This window comes from Nuphar pumila, chromosome 2 (assembly GCF_984573655.1).
Source record: "Nuphar pumila chromosome 2, dmNupPumi1.hap1.1, whole genome shotgun sequence".
NCBI lineage: Eukaryota > Viridiplantae > Streptophyta > Magnoliopsida > Nymphaeales > Nymphaeaceae > Nuphar > Nuphar pumila.
In genome coordinates, this window is record NC_143250.1 from 1,352,046 (window position 1) to 1,379,380 (window position 27,335).

The 27,335-nt window shown below is 38.7% G+C and overlaps 3 protein-coding genes and 2 non-coding genes across 8 annotated transcripts; 4 read left to right on the forward strand and 1 right to left on the reverse strand.

The window, feature by feature from the left end:
- Window positions 1-208: 208 nt before the first annotated feature.
- On the forward strand, window positions 209-1,761 carry LOC149844402 (peroxidase 3-like). The gene is made up of 4 exons (XM_089997206.1): window positions 209-418; window positions 809-1,000; window positions 1,096-1,258; window positions 1,349-1,761. Exons 1-4 carry the CDS (start codon window positions 209-211, stop codon window positions 1,759-1,761), a joined length of 978 nt encoding a protein of 325 aa, XP_089853332.1.
- A 4,206-nt stretch (window positions 1,762-5,967) lies between these two features.
- On the forward strand, window positions 5,968-6,639 carry LOC149844403 (NDR1/HIN1-like protein 3). Its single transcript, XM_089997144.1, has one exon. The coding sequence runs from the start codon at window positions 5,968-5,970 to the stop codon at window positions 6,637-6,639; it is 672 nt and encodes a 223-aa protein (XP_089853270.1).
- A 7,605-nt stretch (window positions 6,640-14,244) lies between these two features.
- LOC149844404 (small nucleolar RNA SNORD53/SNORD92) lies at window positions 14,245-14,320 on the forward strand. Its single transcript, XR_016430661.1, has one exon. It is a non-coding gene; the product is annotated as a small nucleolar RNA SNORD53/SNORD92 (small nucleolar RNA).
- A 323-nt stretch (window positions 14,321-14,643) lies between these two features.
- On the forward strand, window positions 14,644-14,771 carry LOC149844405 (small nucleolar RNA snoR80). The gene has a single exon (XR_016430640.1). It is a non-coding gene; the product is annotated as a small nucleolar RNA snoR80 (small nucleolar RNA).
- Window positions 14,772-15,980: 1,209 nt separating this feature from the next.
- On the reverse strand, window positions 15,981-23,407 carry LOC149844406 (uncharacterized). 4 transcript variants are annotated; one of them, XM_089994407.1, is made up of 9 exons: window positions 22,849-23,407; window positions 20,475-20,522; window positions 20,225-20,281; window positions 19,427-19,516; window positions 19,184-19,288; window positions 18,472-18,585; window positions 17,495-17,595; window positions 16,668-16,779; window positions 15,981-16,281 (listed from the first exon to the last, which is right to left on the reverse strand). In XM_089994407.1, exons 1-9 carry the CDS (start codon window positions 23,356-23,358, stop codon window positions 16,153-16,155), a joined length of 1,266 nt encoding a protein of 421 aa, XP_089850533.1. In that variant the 5' UTR covers window positions 23,359-23,407; the 3' UTR covers window positions 15,981-16,152. The 4 variants fall into 4 exon arrangements, with proteins under 4 accessions (XP_089850533.1, XP_089850534.1, XP_089850537.1 ...); XM_089994408.1 differs by having other exon boundaries at window positions 19,427-19,513; window positions 22,849-23,406; XM_089994411.1 differs by lacking the exon at window positions 16,668-16,779.
- Window positions 23,408-27,335: the final 3,928 nt, after the last annotated feature.

Below are 27,335 nucleotides of genomic sequence, written 5' to 3' on the forward strand. Positions count from 1 at the left end.
TGCTTTACTTGTTTCAAATATGATAAAGAGGAAACTTTAAGCAAATTGAGTATTAAAAGCACATGGCGGATTTGCATGAATGGAAAATTTCACTCCTTCACATGATTGAACATCTATAAATAGAGGTTCCTGAATTGACCATAATCACACTGGAAAGCTAATTTGAATTGTAAGAGTTTTGTTCAACCGAGTGTGGGGAGAAGATAAAATGAGAAATATGAGTTCTCTTGCTCTTGTTGTCTTTGCCCTTTTGGGCCTGCTTGGTGTCTCTCGAGCTCAACTTAAAGTTGGGTTCTATGATCATGTCTGCCCACAAGCAGAGAGCATAATTCAGGGTTTTGTGAAGGAGCACGTCCCGAATGTGCCATCATTGGCACCAGCATTGCTTAGGTTGCATTTCCATGACTGTTTTGTGAGGGTCAGTAATAGTTGCCCTGCTTTCTCTTTTGGTTGTATTTTCCAAATTCTGTTTTCAGTACCTAAGTTGTTGCTAAGTGTTTTGTCAATCGCTTATCGAAAAAAAAAAAAAAGTGTTAATCCTTTTATGAGAAAATTTGGGCAAGCATTGCTGTTAAGCCAAGTCCCTTCCCTGGTTAGAGGTTTCATGGATTTTTTCTTGTGTTTCTCTTTAGTTTCTGGCTTGTGGAAAACTTTTTTCATTGAATTTGAGAATTCATTTAAAGACAACAGTGTTTATAATGAATGGGATATTATGTTTCTGCTGTGAGGTACCTGGGAAAGCTTGGTCCAAGTTCCTCATGTGGTACCTCTTTGTTTGATAACTGATTCAAGACATGGATTTTCTCAGGGCTGTGATGCTTCTTTGTTACTGAATTCCTCCAAAACTAAAACCGCTGAGAAAGATGCCGCACCAAATATGAGTCTGCGAGGTTTTGATTTCATTGAGAGAGTGAAAATCTTGTTAGAGGCAGCATGTCCAGGGGTCGTCTCGTGTGCGGATATTGTTGCATTAGTAGCAAGAGATTCAGTTGCTGTCATAGTAAGACTACCTACTGAGAACAATTACCAGAATCAAGATTTTTGCTTTACAGTTCTTAATCTGATTTAAAACGTACTGGAACTCTTCTGTCACAGGGAGGTCCCTCCTGGACAGTACCCACAGGCCGCAGGGATGGAACTGTTTCATTAGCTTCTGAGGCACTAAGCAACATTCCTGCTCCAACATTGAATTTTACTGGTCTCAAAGCTAATTTTGCAAAAAAGAATCTTGATGTGAAGGATCTAGTTGTGTTGTCAGGTGAACCTCCATCAACCAGTTAATTTTGTTTGTGAATCTGAATTGTTATAGTGTTTACACTTATGCAACATTTTCCTCTATTTCTTGCAGGTGCTCATACGATCGGCATTACCCACTGCAACTTCGTCTCAAACAGGCTCTACAATTTCACAGGAAAATGTGATCAAGACCCAGCTTTGGACAAATTCTATGCTGCAAATCTGAAGCAGTACAAGTGCAAGAGTCCTGCAGATAACTCCACCATTCTAGAAATGGATCCTGGGAGTTTCCTAACCTTCGACACCCATTATTACATCAATGTGGTAAAGAGAAGAGGTCTATTCACATCTGATTCTTCCCTGCTTACAGACAGCACCGCGAAGACCTATGTTGATGAAATACTCAGTGGTTCCAAAGATTTCTTCAAGGAGTTTGCCTGGTCCATGGAGAAGATGAATCTGATTGAAGTGAAAACTGGAACCGCTGGTCAGATAAGGAAGGTTTGCAGTGTGGTGAACAGCTAAAAAGCAGGGGACTTAGCATTGCTCCAGTCCTGAGTTCTGATCATGTCTCAAGTCATCTGAATTATCTTATTTGGTTTGTTTTTGCTTTGAAGTGTGAGAATAAGATCCTATCAATGTGAATAAGATCCTGTTATTTTGTTTTCCAGAATTATTTGCAATCGCTTGCCATTCGATATCAATGAGCTGTGCAATTTAAAAAGCAACAGTAAACTTTTAATCACAAAATTAATTGGTAATTTGCACATTGGTAACTTAATTCTCAAGGCAATCATGGTGCGGGGAATTCACTTGAAGATCCCACGGAGACTGTGAAGCATGTGGCACACATGCTGAAAATATACTCGAAATTGTCTCTCTGATAGTTATGCAATTTCATACACTAAAGGGCATGTACTACTGAGAGACAATGGTTGATAACCACACCCGTTAGTAGCTTTCGAGATATAATTAGTTATGTGAACTTTGGCCTTTGACAATCAATGTGTCCTATATTGATATTGTATGTCTATGTACTGGATGAGCAAAGCTTTTCTAATGCTTGTAGCAGTAACGACAGCACATTATATTAAGATCAAACATCTAATACGCTTTTTAATGTTGTCCCCGTTAGTAGCATATATTGAACGAAAGTCTTATTTTCAAAATAAGTTTTTTTATCAATCTTGTTTGTTGGGACATGTTTGTAATTATTATATTTATTAAATTTTGTTTTGGTATTCTTAAAATTTCTATAACTTTTAGAGTCTTATTTTAATTTAAAATATTATGTAATGAGAGATGGCCTTGTCAATTAAAAAAGTATGGTTGAAGGTTGGCATCAATTGAAACTAGTTTTCTTAATGGGTGATTAGAGTTCCCATACTGTATAAATAGAGAGTCACCTTTGAGAGGAGTAATGGAGAAATCTTTCTATGTAGCTAAGAGACAAACCCAAGTCCGCCTCATTCGGTATGCTTCTAAACCTAAAATGGATACAAAAGCTTGAGTTTGATTTTATTTTATTGATGGTTTAAGTAAATTGATCTAGCCTTGTGACTTTTTTTTTCGTTTTCAATTAACATTGATTTAGAAGCTTTTGTTGGTAAAAGATAGGTTTTTTTTTTTAATATCATTATTGATTTATGTATATTATTTATTTAAAATCATGTTTGGATTCTATAAATATATTTGGGTCAGATCATAACCTTAAATCAAATAGCACTTATTATAGTCATTTGAAAAACCATAACTTTGTAGTTGTATGTCAGAATTTAATGATTTTTGATATGTTGGAAAGCTTAATCAATTCTCTAAATTCTGACTTTTTAAGCTAAAGTGAATCATTCATCTTTCATATCCGAAATTACACGACAATCAAATAATTTTTGTTTTGATAGATTTCATTGTTTATTTAAATAAACTTGATCGTATTTCTTATCTTAACTAAAATCATGTTAATGGTTGTTTGTTATAATTGCATATTTGTTTTTAATTGTAAATATAGATTATTTGTATTTAATTCATCTAAATATACTTAGATATTTCAATTGATTATTTATGGTCTTATATACTAATTTAGAACATTGATTTGGATATTTAAAAATCGACATGTCATATGGATCATGTATAAAAGTATATGAATTGTCTGATTACTATGATTATTTAAAATAAATAAAAATAAAAAAGAGATGTGATTGTTTCTTATAAAACAAAGCAATGAAATTCTCTATTTAATTACAATAATACGTGGATTTGTCATACTTAATTGAGATAGTATTTAATTTTTATAAAGCATATAAGTTATTTTTATTATTTTGACCTACCATATTTTTCAAAAATATCACCTCGGATGCTATGATACATTGTTTGAAGTCCCATTGAAACGATTGAATGAATATAGTTACTAATTGAATTTAACATCATATTGCATTTCATAGCTTTTGTATAAGGGGAAAAAATGGCATTTGGGTTACATATTTTAATCATAAAAGACAAAATTACTAAATAAATGAATGTAATCATTTAAGTTGGTTTAGACATGTTGCATGTGAACGCACAACTCCTATGTAAAAATGTGAAAAAGACATAGTATAAGTAGAAGGAACTAGGAAAAGAAAACTACTGACAACTTGAAAGAAAGCAATTAACGATGACATGAAAGATTGTAAAGTGACAAAAGTTGCCGCTCTAGATGAAAAGAATGGAGAAATAAGAATCCCAAAGCCTACCCGATGTAGTTGGGAGGAAAGGGTCAGCACCTTCTCCCCAGGTCTGCTGCCTCTCACCAGGGCGGGTGCAAATTTTAAAAGGCAAGAAAATACTGGAATCTTTTTCTTTTTTTTTTGTATGACGAGGAACCTGCCTAGGAACATGGGTCACCTAATGGTAAATATTTGGTGATGTTTCTCCAGTAGCTTCGGAAAGGTAATGTGACTTGGATCTGTATCACATTTGGCATGCCTCTTATTTCAAGAAGCAACTATAGATCTTTCTCATATCTAAAAAATTTTACTAGGTTAATTATTATCAAACTCAAATCAGACCTAATTTTGATGCATGTTCATCTCACCAACTAAATTTGAGTTCATAACAAGAGCACTCCAATTTAGAGCTTATTGGTGCTTGCCTTAAGTTCGATTCACAGAGAAGCTTTAAGTTTTAAGAGTAACTCTAAAATGTTTATAAAGGATTCTTAAAATCAGAACTTCCATGAATGAATCCTAGGGTTCTAATAACAACAATGACTTAATCCATCCCATGGGAGGTTGGTGTAGTGGGGTGGGACCATGGCTGTTAGACGGTCTATGGGTGTCGCCTCTCTACGCAAGCCTAACGCATAGCATAGGCCCCAGGGCAGGGGTCCTAGTCAGAGCCGGACCTGTCAAGAGGCCAATGAGACTTGGGCCTCAGGGCCCCTGGGCCAAAAAAAAATTTAGGGGCCCATTTTTAATAGGGATTCCATTTTCAATAGGGGCCCCAAAAAAATTGGAGGCGCTGCCCTCAAACTCCTACTATTAATAGGGGCTCAAAAAATTCCGAGACGCTGTCCCCGAACTCCTACTATTAATAAGGGGGCTATTTTTAAGGAGCTCATTTTTAATAGGGGCTCAAAAAATTTACTCCTATTAATAAGGGGCCCATTTTTTCCATCCGCCTCAGGCCCCATAAAACACAGGTACGGCCCTGGGTCCTAGTCTCTGAGTTTTAAGTTGCCGGCATGATGACCATAGGTATGGCAGGCTGAGCAGGAGCGACCAAGGCTTCGTGCTGGGTGTTGTTTCTTCGGGTTATAAATAGAAAATAAAATGTCCTAATCCCAATTCCAAATTCCTTATTTCAAATGTGCTTCTAAAGGCATTTCATTGTAGTATACAAATTCTTCAAATCAAACATCATATAGAGAAAGTGCTTGTCATTTTTAAATTAATAGGCCCGGTCCAAATGAACCACAGAATTCCGTGGAGCGACTGCCAATTCCCCTTTATGGCAAAAAGGTGCTCAAATTCCTCATCATGAAAAGAATATCACAACACCCCTGGTCCTCAAACCGATGCTTTCCTTCCTTTTGCTCTTCCTCCTTACACTCATACGCACGTATTCTTATTACAAGTGAGCAATTCTTAAAAGAGTGGTTTTTTTCTTGAACTCCTTTATTCTTTAGCCGACTTTAGCACAATTGGCAGAATGATTTGAACATTGAGTGAATGAGGATTAAATGACAATGGCATGAAAAACAAAAGGGCGTCCTATTTTCCAACATTTTAGACATAAAAGTGATCTCTTGAAAAGTCCAAAAAGGATCAAGTTGTTGGTCTCAATATTTCAATTGAAAAGCTTATACTGTTGGTCTGGATATATTTCAACTAAAGTTGATCAATAACTTGACGATAAGTAGTTTTCTTAGTTCCAAAGGGCTGCATACAAATTAATCCCATCCACATCTTTTGTTTCAATGAGATCTTTTAGTGCTTACTTTCATTTTCTATATCCAACCCATTTTCTTATGTGTTCTAGTACTGGCTATATATGCCCCATAAACAGAGAGAGAGAGAGAGAGGTGACCCTTATTCTTTTCTTAAAAGGCTATGTCTCCTATGGAGCTATGCTTCTAATATTCCCTTATCCATACTTTTGTGTGAGCACCAAATGTTGAACACCCAATATAAAAAACAAAACCATGCACAGGGAACAACACACCTTAAACCAACCAATCCCTCCCCACCAAGCATGCCCTGCCCAATTGGGTTACCATTCCAGCCCAATGGGAACCCCCCTGTGAGGCAACACCACACCAGGCAATACTATGCCCACCGAGTCAAGGAGAGCCTAACCAGCCGTTCAATCAAGTGCATTTGCTCTATCTTCTTGACCCTCCTCCTCATTTGTAGTGTCATTGCTTTTGTCCTATGGCTTAGCCTGCGCCCCCACAGACCAAGATTTCACATAGAACAGTTCTCTATTCCGGGCATCCGCCAAGATGGTGGCTTCCAAAACACACTTATCACGTTCAATTTCACGATCCGAAATCCCAATCAAAATATTGGGATCTACTATGATAAGATAGAGGCTCAGGTGTACTATCGGGAGCAATTGTTTGGGGTAACCCCATTGGTCTCTCCCTTCTACCAGGGTCCCAAGAACACCACAGTGGTACTGGGCCGGGTCAACGGCACGCCGTTGCCAGCTGACGATCCTGTTTGGCAGATGGTCATTGCGGACAGGGGTACCGGCACCGTGGTTTTCCGGCTCAATATCACGGTTGAGGTTCGGTCAAAGGTCGCGGCATATAACGGCCGAAGGGACCACACTATGCACGTTGACTGCCAAGTGGAGGTGGGTCCTGATGGGGTGATCTTGCCTAGGTCTGTGGATAGAAGGTGTCCGGTTTACTTTTACTAGGCTTCTTGTGAATTCATTGTTCTGTGGGAATTGGGAAATTCTTTTATGCAGTCATTTTTTCTATTTAAATTGGTTAAATGTGCAGTGGTGCAATGTATAGTGAAACCTTCCATGTTGAGACGAAAGGGCATGGTAATGAAGTTCAAAAATGACTAAGCACACCCTATGGCTATTGATGTATAGAAGTGTTATTACCCCATAAAAACATTTCTTATGTTCTTATCCATTTCATTGTGTTTTGATTATTGTATTTGTAATTTGATTTTCATTCGAAAATCTATTCTTGTTAGATAGATGATTGAAATTTGAGCCAAAGTGGAATTATATGAGATTTTTCCTTTAAAATCATGCTAGGGTATAGGAACTATGAGATTCATATTAAAAAATCATGTGATCCGAACCCAAGATCTAATCCAATTGGATCCATAAATGAGCTTTTGTTTTTAAGTATATTTTAAATAAAAACGTCCATGTTCTAAAACATTTCTCTCAAAAGAATAGGTTTTCTCTTTTGCCGATTTATTGAAAAAGGCCAAGTTTAGTTTGTTTTGTTCATTTTCAAAGAGAAAATATGTGTACCAACGGGGGCTGCACGTCACCTTGTGTTGGAGTTTTGCAAGTTCAAATCCCAATGGTACGATGTATAACTGGTGGGGGGATCTGCCTAACCCTAGCTTGCCTAAAAGAAAAGCCAAGATACGTGTTTTTAAATGGAGTTTTGTTAACTGTACTCATATTTTCGTAATTTATAATGATAAGAAAATATGAATTGATATTGGGTGCAATGTGATTGCACACTTTAAATGTGACGCTGCACCTGATCACCGATCGTCCACTGTTGGCTCTAAAAGTGTGCAATCACATTGCACCTGATCATCACTCACAAAAGTATACGGTTTATTCTTTCCGTAGTGGTGCAATACTACGCGTGGTCTTAAAGGCAATCAAGGAATCAATTCATGAACAACCCTTTATTCTTTAAAAAAAATAAAAAGAAATAGATACAATTTTATAGAGGGGTAAGAGAGCGGTTTTAACTTCATAAACAACATTAACGCACCCAGTTCGTTCACCGCTATTTTACCGTTAAGTTCTGCTACCTCACAATCTCCTGCAGATGCCACGTTGCCAGCGGTTGCGCGTAAGAAGCGCGAGGAAAAGAAGCTTTCCTTTTACTTCAATTCCTTTCCTTCCCTCAGTCCTACCTCCTTCCTGCCTGCCTTCCCCCTTTTATTTCTTTAGCATACCAAAAAGTGGGGTCTAGTTACTGAGCAAGCAAGCCACCCCAAAGCTTCTTCTCCCACCCTTTCTTCTTCTTCTTCTTCTTCTCCAAGACCTCTCCAGCATCTCAAAACCAAACTTATTGGTGTTGACAGTGTTACCAATTAGTTTAGCAAACTTGGTAAGGAGCCCTTTTTGCAGTTTAGCAAGGGAAATAACTTCTTTTTTGTTATTTTAGCGAGGGACATGCCTTAATTGATATTATAAACCATGCACCAAACCAAATTTGCGAGATTCGACCCTGAGACCTCGCGCTTAACAAAGGTTGGGCAGACCTCTCCATTCGACCACCCGTCAAATTGAAATTTGAAACTCTCTCTCTCTCTCTTCTTTCTCTCTCTCATCGAATCGAAGGCTGAGGGGCTGGGATGCTTGTGCCGATGCACCACGTTCCTTTTATTGCTGGGACTCGTCGCGCTGTTCACGTGGCTCACGCTCCGCCCCAAGGGGCCGAGGTGCTCGGCGACGGCCCTCCGCGTGCCGGCCCTAAACCGGACGTCCGGCGACTTCGGCCGGAACAACACCATCGCTATCGACATCAAATTGGTGAACACCAACACCAGGTCCATTGGCATCCACTACGACGGCTTCAACGTAATCCTCTACTTCGGTGGGTCGAGTCTCGTCGGAGGGGCGACGATCTCGGCGTTCTACCAGGGGGGTTAAGAAGACGTCACACAAACAGGCGGTGTTCAACGGGAGGGGGGAAGGGTGGGAGGCGGTTTTCCGGGAGGGATGGAACGCCACGGTGGTGGTTTTGAGAACGTGGGTGAGGTACAAGGGGGTGCCGTGGAACAGATGCCACCACTCGGGGGAGTACGTGGGGGACGTTCTGATGGGTGCGGACGGGATGAGGGTCGGCAAGAATGGGGTCAGGTTGAAGTGAAGCGAACGAATGTTTTTTTTTTCACTCTTTTTGCTTTTTTTTTTACTTTGTAGGTAGTTTATTGAAATTTGCAAACTTGTGAGCTGTGACTCATAAATTTTGTATATTCATTTTTTTCTCATTTACCTTTATTTTTGTATAAATATAAGAACGAAACGCAATGGCGGTGATTTTCAGGGTGGTTTGGCAAAGTGGGATTGGGGGCCTAGACCTTTTGACGGACAGTCTAGCTTCAAATCCCATGGGTGTCACCCTTCCTAAGCTGAACCTTTCTGGATTCGAGGGGTAAGCCTTCGGAGTTTTATACCGACATGGCCAGAGACCGTTACCGCAGTTAGGTCTTTGTGCTTAAGGCAGTTTCTTTGAGTAAAAATCAAAAAAAGGAAAATGAACCTACCAACAAGGGTAGGTCTCTTAAATGGGCCCTTCTCCCCGTATATAGTAAGCCTTAGGTGAGTCAACCACCTCTCGAGTATCGGTGTCAATGGGTCGGGTTTGGTTTAAACCTAGATGAAACTAGACTTGAACTCGATTTTTGAGTATGGTATCAGGTCCAGACTTGAGTTTAATCGGGTCTACTATAAGAAAAATCATACCGAGACCTGATAATAACTGCATGAACCGGACCATACACAGTAAAATCATAATTTTTATCATTTTTATATTGAAAATTTGTGGATCTTAATAGAAACTTTGGTCGGGTTCAGGTTTAGTATAAAATTTCACAAACCATATATATTCGGGTCTAGACTTGAGTTTTAATAGGGTCTTATTATTTATCATCATACCCGGACCCTATAGAGTTTGGTTCGGGTCGGATTCGAGTAAAACCAATCCGTTGACACCCTTACTTCCGAGCCTGACCCACCGTGACAAAGCAACAGGGTAGTGGAGTCGCATCCAATTAGCCCCAACTTGAGTCTATGCTTGGCCTCTTTGAGATAGGGCCTTCTATTTTTGGAGGGCCTCCAAATTTTGGAGTCCGCATACGATTTGAGGCCACCACCCATCGGCGGCGGGGGTGGAGGGTTGGAGGTCTGCGCACCCATGCCGGTTCAGGTGGCTCTGCTGAAGATGCCGGCATCCGAGCTGGTGGCGGTCAGCACACTGGAGTGGTTGCCGGCGGGTTGACTCACGGAGATCAAGGTCAGGACCAATCGGGCTACTGCGGGAGCGACGGATAAGGTAAAACCCTAAACCATCGATCAGTGTGAGAGCACAAATTCTGCGAAATTCGTTCTTTTTCTCGTTTGATCGATTTGATTTGTTGGTTACGTTGGTTTTTTCGGTTCCGGTTTTGCGTGCGAACCAATCTGATCGAGATCGAAAACCTTAGGGTCTGGTTTTAGACTTATATAAACAAGATAAGACTTGCGGTAGGCCTGTGACAGCCAGCATAAAAACTTTGTCATATCCTATGAAAATGAACCAATATGAGAATTTCGTTGGGGCGTTCCCTACTGAGCGACGCGCTGTACTCTCTAGGCCCGGAGGCAGTGATAAATGTGCAAGGGTTGCTAGGTCGTCGCCCAGAAGCGACGCGTCACACCGGCGCCCGGGTGTGGTGTCAAATAGGCAAGGGTTCCCTCACTTTGTTGGACGGGTGGGGGTAAAGAAGTTAGTCCAAGACCATAAAATTAGGTTAGCCACTTGGAACATAGGGTCTTTAACTGGTAAGTTGGTAGAGTTAGTAGATGTTATGTGTAGGAGAAAGATTGATATTTTATGTCTTCAAGAGACCAAATGGGTAGGTGAGAAAGCTAAAGTGATAGAACCTTGTGGATATAAGATTTGGTATACAGGAATAAATAGGAATAGGAATGGAGTAGGGATTGCTATGAGTCGTCAGTTTATAGATAATGTAGTTGAGGTCCGTAGGAAGGGTGATAGAATTTTACTTATTAAATTAGTATTAGGTACGGATATTATTAATATTATTAGTGTTTATGCACCTCAAGTAGGTTTAGATGATTCCATTAAGCATCAATTTTGGAAAGATTTAGATGGAGTAGTACAAGAGACATCTTATGGAGAAAAGCTTTTCATCGGCGGTGACCTTAATGGACATGTAGGCATTAGTAGGGATGGATTTGAGAATATCCATGGAGGCTATGGTATAGGAGAAAGAAATGAAAGTGGAGAAAGGATTTTAGATTTTTGTTTGTCCTATGATATGATCTTAGCAAACACTTGGTTTAGGAAGAGGGAGTCTCACCTAGTAACATTTAAAAGTGGGGTTAATACGAGTCAGATAGATTTTTTCCTACTTAGAAAGAGAGATAGGGGTTGTTGCATCGATTGTAAGGTTATACCAGGAGAAAGTGTAGCTACACAACATAGAGTCTTAATTTTAGATCTTAGAATTAGACAAGGCCGCAAAAGGGATAGACATAGGATAGATCCTAGAATTAAGTGGTGGGCACTGAAAGGAGCTAAACAAGGAATGTTTGTAGAGCAGGTAGTTAAGGAAGTTGATTGGTGTCTCGAGGAGGATTCAGAATCAATGTGGAATAAGATAGCGGGTGGTATGAGAAAAGTAGCTAAGGAGGTATTGGGTGAGTCTAAAGGCGGTGCACCACTAGGTAAGGATACATCATGGTGGAACGAGGATGTCAAATTAGCTATTAAGGTTAAAAGAGAGTGTTATAGAAATCTAAGTAAGAGTCGTGATAATGAGAATTTGGAGAAGTATATGATAGCAAAGAAGGAAGCTAAAAAAGTTGTTCGAAACGCGAGGGCTAAGGTATATAAGGAGGTTTATGACAAGTTGGATACCAAAGAAGGCGAGAAGGATATTTATAGGCTTGCAAAGATGAGAGATAGGAAATCGAAGGATTTGGGTATGGTTAGATGTATCAAAGATGAAACGCAAAGGGTTTTAGTCAAAGATGAGGAGATTAAGGAGAGATGGAAAGATTATTTTGATAAGCTATTTAATGATAGTCATGCTCAAGATCTTGGAGACTTCTCCATTCCTTTTCATGAGATAAATCGTGACTTCATGCGCAAGATTCAAAAGAAAGAAATTGCAGAGGCTTTGAAGAAAATGAAATCAAGAAGGGCAGTTGGCCCAGATGGTATACCTATCGAGGCATGGAAATGCTTGGGAGAGAAAGGTTTAAAATGGTTGACAAATCTTTTTAACTTGATTTGGCGAACAAATAAGATGCCTAATGAGTGGAGGAAGAGTACTTTGGTGCCTTTATATAAGAATAAGGGTGATATACAAGATTGCACAAACTATCGTGGTATAAAACTCATGAGTCATACTATGAAACTTTGGGAGAGGGTGATTGAGTCTAGGTTGAGGAAGGTTGTCATGATATCGGAGAATCAATTTGGTTTTATGCCTGGAAGATCAACTATGGAAGCTATACATCTTCTTAGACAACTTATTGAAAGATATAGAGAGAGGAACAAAGATTTGCATATGGTTTTTATTGATTTAGAGAAGGCATACGATAGAGTACCTAGGGACGTTCTCTGGTGGACAATGATGAAGAAAGGTGTTTCTCTCAAGTACATTAGTATAATTAAAGATATGTATGAAGGAGTAGTAACCAATGTCCGCACTTGTGGAGGTGTGACAACCAATTTTCCGATAACGGTTGGGTTACATCAAGGATCTGCTTTAAGCCCTTTCCTATTTGCGATAGTGATGGATGAGCTTACGAGATCAATTCAAGAAAATGTACCGTGGTGTATGTTGTTTGCTGATGATATTGTTTTGATTGATGAGTCTAGAGCTGGAGTTAATGCTAAGTTAGAATTATGGAGACAGACATTGGAAGCTAGAGGTTTTAAGTTGAGTAAGAGTAAGACTGAATATATGGAATGTCGGTTTAGTAAGCAACGAAGTAGTGATGGGAGTGTAGTGAAGCTTGGTGAGCAAGATATACCGGTGAATTATTATTTCAAATATTTGGGATCCATCATTCAAAAGTATGGAGAAATTGATGGAGATGTAAATCATAGGATAAAGGTTGGGTGGATGAAATGGAAAAGTGCTACTGGAGTGCTGTGCGATCGTAGAATGCCATTGCGGTTGAAGGGAAAGTTTTATAGGACGACTATTAGACCCGCTTTACTATATGGTACGGAATGTTGGGCTGCCAAGAGACATCATATTCAAAAAATGAGTGTAGCTGAGATGCGGATGCTTAGATGGATGTGTGGAAATACAATAAAAGATAAGATTCAGAACGAAGAGATACGTAAGAAGGTAGGTGTTGCACCCATTGAAAATAAGATGCGAGAGAATCGTTTACGGTGGTTTGGACATATTCGGCGAAGGCCTAATGATGCTCCAGTTAGAAGGTTGGAGAAATGGGAAAATATATTAGTTAAAAGAGGTCGGGGTAGGCCTAGGAAGACGTGGATGGAGATGATAGGAAAGGATATGAATGCTTTGAACCTCACCGAGGACATGGCGTTGGATAGAAATGATTGGAGGAAAAGGATTCATGTGGAAGACCCAAAATGAATTTCTTTTTTGGTTCATATCGCTGACCCCAATTGTTTTGGGATGAAGGCGTAGTTGTTGTTGTTGTTGTTGTATAAACAAGATAAGACTTTAACCATGTACCCAATCTGAAAGAAGATTTCCCTGTAAATTTTAAAACATTTAACTATTTAAGGATGTTGCCCAATGTATCCGGGTCTACTACTTCCCACTTGAACATGGACCGGGACCTGGTCTTATCTAAGCCAGGTCCAATGGAACCTAGAGCTGGACCAAGTACCAGCAGGCAGCAGCTCAGAGTGGGATCTTGATATGGGTCCACTGGGGTCCTCCCTAGATCTGACCCGTTGGCAGCCCCCAACTATACCCTTATTTACTAAGGATTGTCACTTGTCAGCGGTCGGATTTGGTTCAGACCCAGGTGGATCTGACCCCGCATCTGACATCGGGTCCACTATAAAGAAAACCATACCCAGGTCTTACAAGGACTGCATGACCCAAACCTGGTTCATACCCTATAAAATAATATTTTGTAACTTTTTTTTACATTGAAAATCACGGAACTTAATCAGAACTCGGGTCAGAACCAAGTCTGGTATGAAATTTCACAAACCATACCCAGCTTCATATCCTAATCGAACCCTTTGGGTCAGACCCGAATTCCAATCGGACCTTTTTTTTCTCACCAAACCCTGACCTATAGGGTTTGGTACGGGTCCAGTCCGGCTCAAACCAGACCCATTGGCACCCCTAGGACTCTATTCGATCTCTATAAATATCTAAAACCTAGTGCTAAAACCTCAATCTTCATTCTTCTTGCCCACCTCTCCGTGTAGGCCGCCTGCCTCCGGTTTCTTTGCAATCTTTCTCCTTTTTTTTTCATCACTCTTTGTTTTTGACGTGTTCTATTTTGCTTCTGTTGAGTATTCATTGATGTCATGATATTTGATCTATGGTTTTTTTTCTCTTCTTTTGGGTGCTGTGATGAAGCTAAATTGGGTTTAGGGTTTCTGATCTAGCGTCTGAAGACAAACCCTTGGCTGTCTGAGCACTAAATCTATTGTCTCTTTTTTCATTGTTAACTTGTGTTTTTTTTTACCTCTCTTTTCCATTTGGTTTTTGAGGTCTCCATACCTTTTTACGATGTCTGGCTGCTTAATTTTTTCGGTTGGTGGTTTCATGCTTGCACCCAATTATCCAGATACGTGGAACGAATTTGGGTACCCCTATCTTATCTCGCTTTTCTGAATAAGTGGGTTCTTTGAAACGCCCCTGTACATCAAGAATCTCAGGCCATGGTTTTATGTACTCTATCTGTCTGTTGAAATCCTGTAATGGTTTCCTGTTTTCCCTTGTAGTTACTTTTGCGCTCATTACCAATTTTGTGAGGACAATTACCATTCCTCCCAATGTAATGGCTCGGGCGCTAAAATGATATGCGTGGCTATCCTGAATTGTGGCTTCCCAAACAGTGCCATTGTTCTGGAAACACCACCTACACTCCCCTCTTCTCTTGTTCTTTCATGTATCATTATACCTTTGGAGAATATTTTTGAAAGATTTTCGTGGTAATCATTGAGTCTCTCCTTCAAATCTTATTTAAGTTTTTTCATGTTTATCTTTGGACACTACTTTTGAAAGCCTTTCCTCTCGTTCATGCTTGTAAGTGACAAAGATGTAGAAAAAGTGATAAAAAATTAAAAAATCCTACTTTTTTTTTCTGACTTTTCAAAACTAGATAAATTTTCTGAGAGTTTTTATAAAAAAGTAAGAAGTGGAGGAACATTTTCTACCAAGAGGAAATAGTGAGTTCCATTACTCACCACCACGATGATTTCTCACTACCATTACTACCACCCACCCACCTTCCTGAAAGTAGCTCCACCAACACCCCTCATTTTTTAGGATTTTTTATTTTACTTTTCTCATCTTATTAACCAAACAAATAAAAAAATTTATTTTAAAAAATTATCATATCAAGGGAAAATGAGTTTTTCTTGCTTTCAAAAGTGCCTTTAGTTTTCACATCTGTCATCATTGCAAAGAGAGAAAGCTGAACTCGACACAATTTAAGCATAATTTGTGTTATGTTGTTTACGGTTGAGAAACATATGAAGCTGAGACAAAGTTGGTGCATATATAGGAAACTTATGCACTAGTGAGAACGGAATAACGCAACAGTTAGCATCATACCCCCATCAGTTACAGGATAAATGTAAAACATAAAAAGTAGAAGATCAGGGTAACTATTGATTAAGATTCAAGAATCAAGCTAACTATTGAGTTTCAAGAATCAACCATTACATGGCCGTGCTTTCGCAGGGTACTTGTTCTTCTAGCATAAACAAGTAGTTAATCCATTATCTTGGACAAAATAATAAACCAAATCAGAAGCCATGCTTCTCTTACATGATGTAAGTTACATCCACTTGTAAACAAACTTTCGATATGAAGTTCACAACAGACTTTCTGGACTGCCATATGACTGACCTCTATATGTATAATGGCCAAGAACTTTTCTAGGAATGCCAAAATCTCACAGGTCACCACTATTTCCCTATCACAGGGATTCCTCAACTTGCGTTGCCCTCTTGTCGTTTCTCCTTGTATACTATTTTTAATAGGAATTTGCACAAAAATAGCGTGTTCTTTTACCCTTGTCCTTGTGACAGCTATTTCCATTAGGATTTCATACATAATCTTCTCCCAAACTAAATGAAAAGGCTAGTTTTATTGAAACAATTGGGCATTTGGCCAAATTTTACAGAAGTTCACTTCCAGAAAGAACAGAGAAGGAAATAAAGCAATTTGTATCGAAATCAGTGATTCCACAGAGAAAGCAAGATCCTCCAAAGGTGTATGTAGTTCCCATGTATTGGCTTTTCTACTTCTTACTTGCAAGAAAATAACCAGAAGCAACAGCCACCCCAGCAACTGCAGCACCAAGGACGGTCCAGAATTTCTTGGATGACCAACATGATACGCTCTCTGGGATTATCAACAGATCAGATATCTGCCAGGTATTGATGACAGATTTAGTAAAATAAGAAAAACACAAGCAAGAAACATACTAAGATTCACCATTATTTCAAAGATGTACTGAATGACAGAATATGTCATCATTCTCCAGTAGGCCATGCCACAAGCATTGATGTATCCTAGGCACTTAAAAGGATAGCAGTTTACGATATTCACATCAATTGAAACTTGTTTGGGTGCTTGTCTTAGTTTAAAAGAGCTCCACATGAGATTCTCAAGAAGCAAAAATGGTATGAACAATCTACGGTTTCAAAATTTCTTGTTAGCATCATAAAAATCCAACGTTAGGCAGGATATCAATGCTTCACAAGCCATTTAAATCAAACTACAAGTCGTTCAACCAGAAATTAGGACCTTCACCTTAATCGGCTGCTTCCAGTTCTCCTTAATTCCAGCTAAATGACCCTTTCCAACAACACCCACAACGGTGTTGTGCCTTCTTGCAACCTGTAGCAATGTATGTGACATATACCTAAAGGGATAAAAGAAAAAAAGTAATTTGAAGAGTCATTTTTCAGCTTAGTGCAAACCAGAAGTGGGAAGTAAAAACAAAAACAAAAACAAAATGTAGAAAAATGAGAGTAAATGAAACTCTTCAACATGACGGAATAAATTAATCAATTAGAAGTGATGAGTAATTCTTGAATCATGTTATTGCTAAAGCACCAGAGATGATTTGATGTGCTCTTCCCAACAAAGCTGATCAGCCTAATATCAGCAGCATAACTTCATCAACTGTTGGAGTGAATAAAGTGAGGGTCTTTTTTTTTTTTGAAAGGCAAGCTGGGGTTAGGCAGACCCCTACCAGTTATACAACTACACCATTTGGTTTTGAACCTGCAACGTATCAACACAAGGTGACGTGCACTAGCTGCTCCTACCAGACAAGTGGAGCCCCCGTTGGTACAGCGAGGGGCATGTTGTATTAATAAAAGCACCCAGAAAACTTACTAAACATGGATGAGAGAGAGGGTGAGGTCTAATCGAAAAAACAAATAAATAAAATATTCAAACTGTTTTCCTTTGTTTAGAGTCTTTTGACACTTTTAAGCTTTATCTTTGTTAAATCCGTCCTTTTCTTTTTACTCCCTTGCATTTCATGGTAAATTTTTTGCAGCAACTACTCTCGACCCAGATAAATTTCACAAAGAATAAATAATATGTTGAAAAAGAGGAACAGTACTAACCGATCACGTTCGTGAACAATTGTCTCCATAAATGTGGGGTAAGACTTGCTCATCTCTTGAACCACAAAGGTGAACATGTCAACATTGCCCATTGCCCTCAGCTGATGAAAGATCTTGGTTATTATTCTTGACAAATACATGCTCCTCAAGTGAATTGTACTATACACCAAATACATGAAGAATAACTATCAACCATATAGCATGCAATTTCTAGTTGAACTTAATGTCTGTCCTAACGCTGTAAATTATACTGTTAACCGAGTCAAACAAGTAGATGCAACATCACCCTGGCCATCATCAACGTAGTTGCAAAACAAAACAAGCTCTTAAGCCCAATGGATCTTAAATATGCTGTACAGCAAACAATCACCATGTGGAAGGATATTTTGTAGTCTAACAAAAGATTTCTTTTCTTGAAGAGTGAAAAAAGATGTGTTCCATATATTTTAATTCTCAAATACAAGATATTAGAAAGACATCTTGAACTAGAGGATCATCTTGATCTTGATTGAGAAAATAATCAAGTTCTGCAGTCTCATATCACAAATGCTATATTCCTACCAACTATAACAAATTTGTCCAGGAGCAGACGTACACATTATAAGTTAGCAGACTGATGCTAAACCAAAACCAGGACAAAGGAACAGATGTATACCTTACGAGTTAGCAGGCTATTGCTAAACCAAAACAACATTTCCACCACAAGCACATTGAATTTCATCTAGTCATAATGACAAACTTCCATTTCACAATTACTTGAAAGTTTAGACAATCTAACATTTGGGCTTCTAGATATGAAGATACACAAATGAAAAGGCAAGCTGTTCATAGACAATTTGCTGATAAATAAGTACAGCATAAAATTTACCAAGGAATAGAATGACAAAACAAATTAAAGCATTTAAATTTAGATCAAAAAAAAAGTTATGTTAGACCAACCAATGTAAATCGCAAGTTTCATGAAAAAGCATACTAACCATCTCATTAAGTTCTTCTGCTCCTGGTAAAGATATTCCTTGGAAAAACATGTGGAATAAAAGCTTCACTTTTTGCCAAATAGGCATCATTGCCCATGTCCTCCGCAATGTTACCTAGTTTAGGAAGTCAATGAAAGATACATAGATGAGCCAACATAGACTGTTAAAACAATACCTGGGAAAATCATAGGTAAAAAGTTAATATGCTCCAGTATCATTTTAGGGATCGAGCGCATGAAAATAACAACTTCAGCATTCAGGAAACATTTAAGTAAATGAATGATCGACCAAGTACTAGGAATAAGGGTATTTGCTGAAATATAAAATAAAATTTAGGATGGTAAATTGAGAAGAGAGAAGAGAAAATCCTTCAAAAACTATATCAAGACAAAATTAGAGCTAGTGACAAAGAGAATACAGAAAAGCAAAACTGAAAATCTGTTCTCGCCATGACGAAACACTTCTTATTTTATAAGTAAATGAGAAGTTGTAATTAGATATTTACAAGTTCAATGACTGAGACAGAGCCACTAGATTATGGAAACCAAGTCAAGGATGCAGGGTCGCTAAGAAGCTTGCTCATATGATATGAAAAAGGTGAAGAAGAGACTTAAAAAAAAAAAAAACTACTAATTTTTCTTCTTAACAATATGATGTTCTGAATATCATATAAGTTTTTCCTCTATAGGCAACAAAACAATCATCATTTTACCCTGATAGGTCGATCACCCAGTATAATCCTTGCACCGTAAGTAATAGCTTCTTCATATGCTGTACGGAACTCAGCACCAGGGGTGACTTCAAGTCGACTAGCAACCTGAAGAACAAAAAACAAATAAAAATACAAACATCTGAGAAAATGGAATAATCTCAGCAAGATAACGTCTGAAACAAGGAAAACATAATTGATAGTGATATTAAGAACCTATTTCATGTTACACAAATTAGACATTGCCTTAGCAAAAAACCAGCTGTAGAGAAGCCCAAAAAGATTCATCTCGCCCTTCTTCCATATATCAATCATTTCACGCAGTGATTGCACCTGCTGAAATTTAGATGGAGCATCATCAGATGAATGCAATGTACATTTGATGAACAAGAAACAACAGAAAACAAAGAGAGAATGGACTTTGATTCATAATATTTCTCTTTCCTTGGAGAATATATATGTGTGTGTGTGTGTGTGTGTGTGGTGACCACAATGTGCATCATAGAAAACCATCATCAGAACAAGAAATAATAGAAAGAGAGAGAAAAGACAGTTTCATAATATTTCCCTTCCTTTTTTGGATAAAAACATCATGCTTGTGCATGTGCATGTGTATGCATGGTGTGTGTGAGTGTGTGAACAACATGTGAGAGTTAATATTTGCTCCACCAAAAAAGATTAAAATGGAATGTGAATGGCAACTGCTAAAACAACCTGATGGCCTGCATGACCAGCAAAGAGATGTTAACCTTACACACATCATGAATTTGCAAAGAATATGTTATGAATTCAATACTTTCAAATAACAAGAAATTCATAGACCTATAACAAAGAATGAGGTCTCCGCATTGACTCTGTGATTCACCAGTGATTCAACAATAAGAAGTGAAAAAAAAACAACCAAATCAGGATCGATATTTTAACACCAGATTCAACACGATTTACGTGATTGAAACACTTTGTAGGTTGATGGTTCTTTAAACAATTGACATGGATATTAACGTAGATCATAGAAAAGTTCAACCAGGCAGGAAACAATGGTACCTGAACATTGGGAGATAAGAAAGCTACTCGACTTGAGCACAATTCCAAATAGACCACCTGGAGTCAACCAAATATATGTTAAATTAAATGCATTTGGTTTAAAAAAACAAAATTAAGAATGCCCTGTTGAAAAGCAAAATCTGCTTCCACCTCCACCCCGTGGAATAAAAGAAGCAGCGGAAGAAGAAAAATAAAACATGCAAGCAGCTAACCTGCTAATGATCCATCGAGAGTTCGAAGAGGGAAGCACCTGCGGTTTCAAGAGATTGATGATGGCTTGAACTTCATCGCATGATTCCTGCAGTGACATTGTCATGGTATCAGCATGAAATTTTTAAGATGACAATAGCACAAATAAAAACATCAGTGATTTAACGGTAGCAATCAACAATAGCTATCAATAGGCAGTGAACTTCATCCATACATTTATCTCATTATTTTACTGGATCAACAATAGGTCCCAATCAATAAAGGCTTGGAGAGCATTACTGCATGGGCATCAAGGATTGATGCAAATCCAAGAACAATGTAGACCAGAGAAGCCTTGATGATGATGATGATTGATGATGATGAATCAGGTTCTTTGAAAGCAACCACAGATTATCCATGAGCAGAATAATGTGTCACAACACACTATATTACAATTCTTTTGGCATTTCTTTGTATGTTATGTAACAATTAATTAACCAATATTTCCTGCATGATAAGAAAGCTGCAGAAGCTAAAACCATGTATCATAAAAAGTAAAATTCCCACAAACCATGGTAAGAGAACGATTGGTACTTCTTGTAAGATCATGAACTGAACTATTTATCGACAACTTTAGGCAAATAGTTCACCGAGGAATTTATTTACAAGTGACGATTGCGAAAAAATTAAAATCTTATAAGTCCACAAATTTAAATGACTGAACGGCAAAAACACTAATGAAGTAATGATCAATAGCTTAGTTGTCAAAGGCGGTGCCTAGGCAGCCTAGGAGCAGCCCCACTTCCTAGGCGACTAGGTTTGGGCAGTGGGGCCCTACTTTATACCGTCTTGGTGCCGCCTAGCTCGCCTAGGCGAGAAGCCTAGTTTTTGTCCTTTTTTTTTACCACGGTGGACCCTATAAAAAGGAGAAAGAGAGTTTTTTCACCCTTTCTCTCCCATTGTCGCTGTTTCTTTTTCCCTCTCTCTCTCCACCTCTCGGTTTTTTGCAAGAAGAGGTATGTGCTCCTCTCTCTTTCTCTTTCTCTTTCTCTTTCCTTTCGTCTTTTGCAGGAAGAAGAAGAATAAGGGGTACGTGCTCATCTCTCTCTTTCTCTCACTCTCTCTCTCTCTCTTTGCCTTTCTCTCTCATTCTCACTCTCTTTAGCTCACGGCTCACCTACGGGTACTCTCTCTCTCTCTCTCTCTCTCTCTCTCTCTCTCTCTCTCTCTCTCTCTCTCTCTCTTCATTTTTCTCTTCTCCTTCTTCCTCCGCCTCTTCTTCTTCCACTGTTTCTTCCTCTTCTCTCTTGTTCTTTCTCCATTTCACTCGCCCATTTTTCTTCTTCTCTCCTGTTTTTCCTCCCTTCCGCTTGCCTCCTCCCTCTTCTTCTTCCTCCGCCTCTTATATATGTTTGATTTTTATTTGTATATTTTTATTTTTCTGAATTTTTATTAGTTGATTTTTTTTTTTGTGAAAGCATGCACACTTAATTTTGTTGATTAATTTTTTCTACAAAATCCCGAAAGCATGTTAATTTTGTTGATATATGCATAGTTATTATTTTCTGAAATTTTATTTGTGTCTGTGAATTTTTCTATAAAAGCCCAAAAGCATGTTTAGTATTACTTATTATGTAATATATTACATATATGTGTTACTGTGCTTCTGTGATCTTTTCTGTGAAAGGCTGAATTCATATTTTGTTGATTATACAGATATGTTATGAGTAATTGAATATATATGTATATACAGTTATATATATCTAATTATGTATACTCTGCAATATAATCTGAATTCTTATTATTTGAATTTTTATTTTTTGTGAAAGCATGCATAGTTAATTTGGTTGATTAATTTTTTCTATAAAAGCCCAAAAGCATGTTAATTTTGTTGATATATGCATAGTTATTAGTTATTAATTTCTGAAATTTTAGCATTTTGTTTAGAGATGATAACATGCTGGTTGTATACTTGTTTGTTACGACATATTGTGTTTTGTCTATTGTTGATTGTTGATTGATTTTCTGTTGTATACTTATTTGTTATTAATTTTAACATTTTGTTTACATATGTATTTTTTAATTTTTTTAATTGAGGTACTGACTAGTCCGCAAGTCCCAACTAAGCTTTTTATGGGCTCACAGCGCCTTTGACAACTTAAGATCAAGAGAACAGATCTCCATAAGAATTATTCGAGTAAATTATGCCAAGAAAAACTTTCATAAAATGTGCAGAATTATCGATAATAACAACAAATCCGCCGGCACATCCAAATTCACAGTGACAAATACACGGAATATCGATCGAGAAGCATTCAGAATTCAAAATAATCATCCAGTAAAGCTCCGAAACCCTAAAAACAGATGCCAAATCCAAATTCTAGATGTTGTGACTATCGACGGGGAAGAAACCCGAGAAATCGCTCGGGAATTACCTTCGAGACATGAGCGGTTCCGATCAAACAGATTTGGCAGAGCCCGCCGGGCGCCGACGACTCGCACTCAAGAAACACGACGTTCTTTGTGAGCTCCGGCGGGAGCTCAAACTTCACATTCTCGCCGCTCCAGCCGTCGACACCTGCGTCTTCTTCGCTCGGGTGACAAACACGCTCAGTATCGGCATCTTCGTCCTCAGAAACTTCCAGTACCGCCGGTTGTTCCGTTGTCTCTTCTTCCTCCGGTTCAGTTCCGGAGGAGTGAATCGGAATTTCGTTCGGCTTTCCGGCGACGATCGGAGTTAGGGTTTCGTCTGAATTTTTGGAGGAGGCATCGCCGATCAGGGTTGGGGGTTCGTCCGGATCGTCAGAGGTGGGATCGGAGATGAGGGCTGGAGCTTCGTCCGGCTCGCCGGAAGGGACGCCGGCCGGGACGTGGACGTAGTCGTCCGTGGTGCTGGCGGAGAGGTCTACGGCGACGGCGTCGCCGGGTCCGGGCGAGGGGTCCATGGGGCTGCCGACGGCCGTTTGCTTTTGTGTTGAACTTGCAGTGCAGAGGACGGTATCTGGAAAACGGCGGTGCTGTGCTGGTGATGACCTCTTTCTGGATCTGGACCACATACTAACATTGGGCCGTAGGGGTGTCAATGGATCGGTTTTTGACTCAGACCCAACTCGTACTAAATCTTATAGGGTCAGGGTTTGGTGATAAACAAGAAAGTCCGATTACAAACGGAGCTCAGGGTCCGATTAATATATGGATCCGTGTACGATTTGTGAAATTTCATAATAACCCAAGAATGACCCAAGTTCTGACTAAGATCATAATTTTTCAAAGTAAAAAATAAAATAAAAATATATTATTTTATCGTCTATGGTCTGGGTCTGGTTTCTGAAATCCTTGTATGATCCAAGTATGGTTTCTCTTAAGACGAGTTCAATTGGATATGGGTCCAAACCTGGTATCATCATCTCAAATTAGATCTGGGTTGAGTCCTACATGAGTCCGAACAAATCCGACCTGTTGACACCCCCAATTGGACTGGTGTAAGTAAGGGTGTCAATGGGGTCAGATCAGGTTTGAACTAACCAAGATCTGACTTTGAGGTGCTGGTACCAAATATGATTGGGTCTACCATAAAGAAAACCATATTCGGGTTCTATAATGATTGCATGAGCCAGACCCAATCCATGCTCTATAAAATAATATTTGTATCTCTTTTATAATGAAAAATCACGGATCTTAATCAGAACTTGGATCGGACCTGGATTTGGTATGAAATTTCACACATCATACCTGACTTTATATAGTAATCGGACCCCAACCTGGGTTCTAATCAGAACTTTTTCTTTTCCACTAAACCCTAACCCTGTAGGGTTTGGTACAAATTTGGTCCAGGTCAAACCCGACCCATTGATACCCCTAGGTGTAAGGCTGACCTCTTCGCTGCCCTAACCACCGAACCGAAGCCAGGTCCATATCCAATTAAGGATGTGAAAGGCTCGGTCTTGAGTTGTTTATACGACCAAATCCGGAGATTGAGTAAAGGATATCAAGATTTGATTATTAACAGGATACAGATTCAACTTTTATCGTCTTCTAATTTGGATTTATATCCTGACCCAAAAACGAGCCTGAATCCAACAAGAATCAAATTGTTAACGTGCAAGTACATATCTAATTAGGAATAAATAGTTAACCAAAACTGGATTAAGTGAAGAAGGCCTTCCTTACCCAAGTTCCAGTGCGAATCCTGATCCACGAAGCTGCATTCGATTATGTGCGACCCGGTATCACAAGTGTACTACTACAATTTACTGATCGTGTCCTGTCACCTTGCGTGCTACTTAATGGGGAATTAGCAAAAGACAGCGTGACTCGTGTTTTCAACGTATCCATGTGAACTTCAAGTCCGATCCACTTTCAGCATAGAATTCCAACTAAGTTGGGTCATCAAACCCATAGTTGCATTGGTAGTGATACCATTACCAGATATTAGTATGAAACTCGTTTCTAAAGTCATAGAAACAAGTAGGGGTGGCAAAACCTGACCCGACCCGCCAACCCGCCTCTTAGGCGGGTTCGGGTTGGGCTTAAGCCAACCCGTTTAATAAACGGGTTGACCCACGTAACCCGTTTATTAAACGGGTCGGGTTCAGGTTGGGGGTATGCCAACCCGGCTGACCCGTTTAATAAACGGGTTAGGCGGGCGGGTCAACCCGCCAACCTGTCTGCCAACCCGCCAACCCATCGACCCGCCAACCCGACCCGTCAACCTGACCCGCGAACCTGAGAACCCGTTTACCCGACCCAACCCATTTATTAAATGGGTTGGCAGGTCGTGTCGGGTTACCCGTTTATTAAATGGGCCGGGTTCGTGTTTGCCACAGTCGACCCGTTTAATAAACGGGTCGGGTTCGGGTTGAGGTATGCTGACCCGCCAACCCTACACGATTTCCACCCCTACAAACAAGTATCAAATGTTTAAGAAACTAGTCTCAATTACTCAAGAAACATGTGCTAAGATGACATTATAAATGAGTATTATGTTCGTTTCCATTAGCATTCTTACATACAAAAACAATTCATTTTATAAAGACAATATTTTTATTATGATTTTTAATATTATAAACAATTATTAGATATTTTCGGTATGCACAATTGTTGTCTTGGCAGCATAAAACTCGGTAGGTAACCCTTGCCCTCAGGGAGTCAACATGCTTCGGCTAGCGCAAGGGGGGTGACGCCCATGGGATTTGAGCCTAGACCACCTGCCTAGGGGCCTAGGTCTCATCCCACTACACCAAACCTCCTTGGGGCTAAACAAATATTATTTAATAATAAATTAATTTAATTATTTTAATTTGTGAGTTTTTTTATAAAAACGTACATTTTGTATAAACTTTTTAAAAAATCATACCAATTATTTTAGAAACCATAGTAGCCTTAATTATTAACCCGCGTCACTATATGCATGTTGGAATCATCACAAACTGAGTTTTCAAATAAAAAACATACCTGAAACTTCTTAAGACTTCACTTTGGGTTATCAACGGGTTGGGCATCCGACCCATCAGGTAATACCCAAACCTGCTCATATAATAAACTGTTGGGTTCATGTTTGGCTGGAACACAAAAACTAATTCTCAAACCTAGATGCACATAATTTCATGAATTTTTTTATACTAAAAATACATAAAAAATACTCGGGTTGCATCGGGTACCCTAAAATAAGTAGGACTGAGTTGGGCACCCGGCAAATATCATAACCCAAACCCAACACACATATTGCTTGGGTTGGGTTTAGGTCACGTTGAGTACCTAGTACAAACAGAACCCATTGACAACCCTACTCTCATGGACAATTATATAGGATTGTTAAACCAGTCGAACAAACCAAACATGACATGTTCAGGCTTGGCCCTTTTTACCAGTGGATCAAGCTCGTGGCTTGGCTCATGTTCATGTTCGGTGGAGTCGAGAACAAGTGGACTTATATAAAAACATTTCATGTTATTTATACATGTAACACCCTGCCTTTACTAAAAAAAAAAATATTTATTTTTAAACATAATGAAAGACTTTTTCAAACCAATTCAAAACAATTTTCAAACTCGCGTGTCATAGAGTTAGAATCAAACCATTACAATTTAAATGTCACAAAATATTTTATTTATATCATAAATGAAATTTTAAAGTTTTTACACAAAACACCAAAAAAAGATAGAAGGGTACAGTTCAGTCCAACACAACAATCTTTGTGTTCCTTGACATATGTCAGACTATTCTCGCAAAGTTGAAAAGGAAAAAAAAATGGAGTGTGAAACACAACTTATTTCAGTATAATTCTGCAGACCTTTACTAAGTCTCAACAAGCAAATCATTCACGCACTCATATGCGTATATCAAACATACAATACATGTATACATTTATGCATGTTTAAATATACAATCTTACTCAAACATCAATGTTTAAGCAAAGCATATAACTTGTGCATATCTTTACATGTAAGTACACGTACGATTCAAACATATAAACATATGCACCTCTATTCACGCATACAATTATGTGCACAGGTCATTCGAACATAAACTTATGCTCGCATGCCAATATATGTAAAGAGTTAAGAATTCATCAAATTTAAGCATGCAATCATGCTGGCACATATTACATGCATACAATTATGCATATATCAATTTAAATATGTGAGCGCACTCGTAAACAATGTAAATGCATATAACTATGCAGTAATGTCATAACTTACTTCATGCATAAATAGTTTTCCTTTTATTTTAATTAACTTTATTTTGCAATTCATGCAATGTTTACAAACATTAAACTTAAATTTCATCATGTTACCTCGAGGCATCACGACCGACCAACTATGGGTACTCAGGTATTTTTCACATTTTAATCCTCAAGAGAAAAAGAGGCTAACACCAAAGTTTGGGACACACCGTCATGTCATCTCTTAGACTGGAATAT

Excerpts from the sequence above, each read along its gene's own strand:
- LOC149844406 (XM_089994407.1), bottom strand. The coding sequence starts at position 23,358 with ATGGACCCCTCGCCCGGACCCGGCGACGCCGTCGCCGTAGACCTCTCC. Across the intron at positions 20,282-20,474 it reads TCAATCTCTTGAAACCGCAG|GTGGTCTATTTGGAATTGTG; the intron begins GTGCTTCCCTCT and ends GGTTGACTCCAG. Across the intron at positions 19,289-19,426 it reads ACAGCTGGTTTTTTGCTAAG|GTTGCTAGTCGACTTGAAGT; the intron begins GCAATGTCTAAT and ends TTTGTTCTTCAG.
- LOC149844402 (XM_089997206.1), top strand. The coding sequence starts at position 209 with ATGAGAAATATGAGTTCTCTTGCTCTTGTTGTCTTTGCCCTTTTGGGC. Across the intron at positions 419-808 it reads TCCATGACTGTTTTGTGAGG|GGCTGTGATGCTTCTTTGTT; the intron begins GTCAGTAATAGT and ends GGATTTTCTCAG. Across the intron at positions 1,259-1,348 it reads GGATCTAGTTGTGTTGTCAG|GTGCTCATACGATCGGCATT; the intron begins GTGAACCTCCAT and ends TATTTCTTGCAG.
- LOC149844403 (XM_089997144.1), top strand. The coding sequence starts at position 5,968 with ATGCCCTGCCCAATTGGGTTACCATTCCAGCCCAATGGGAACCCCCCT.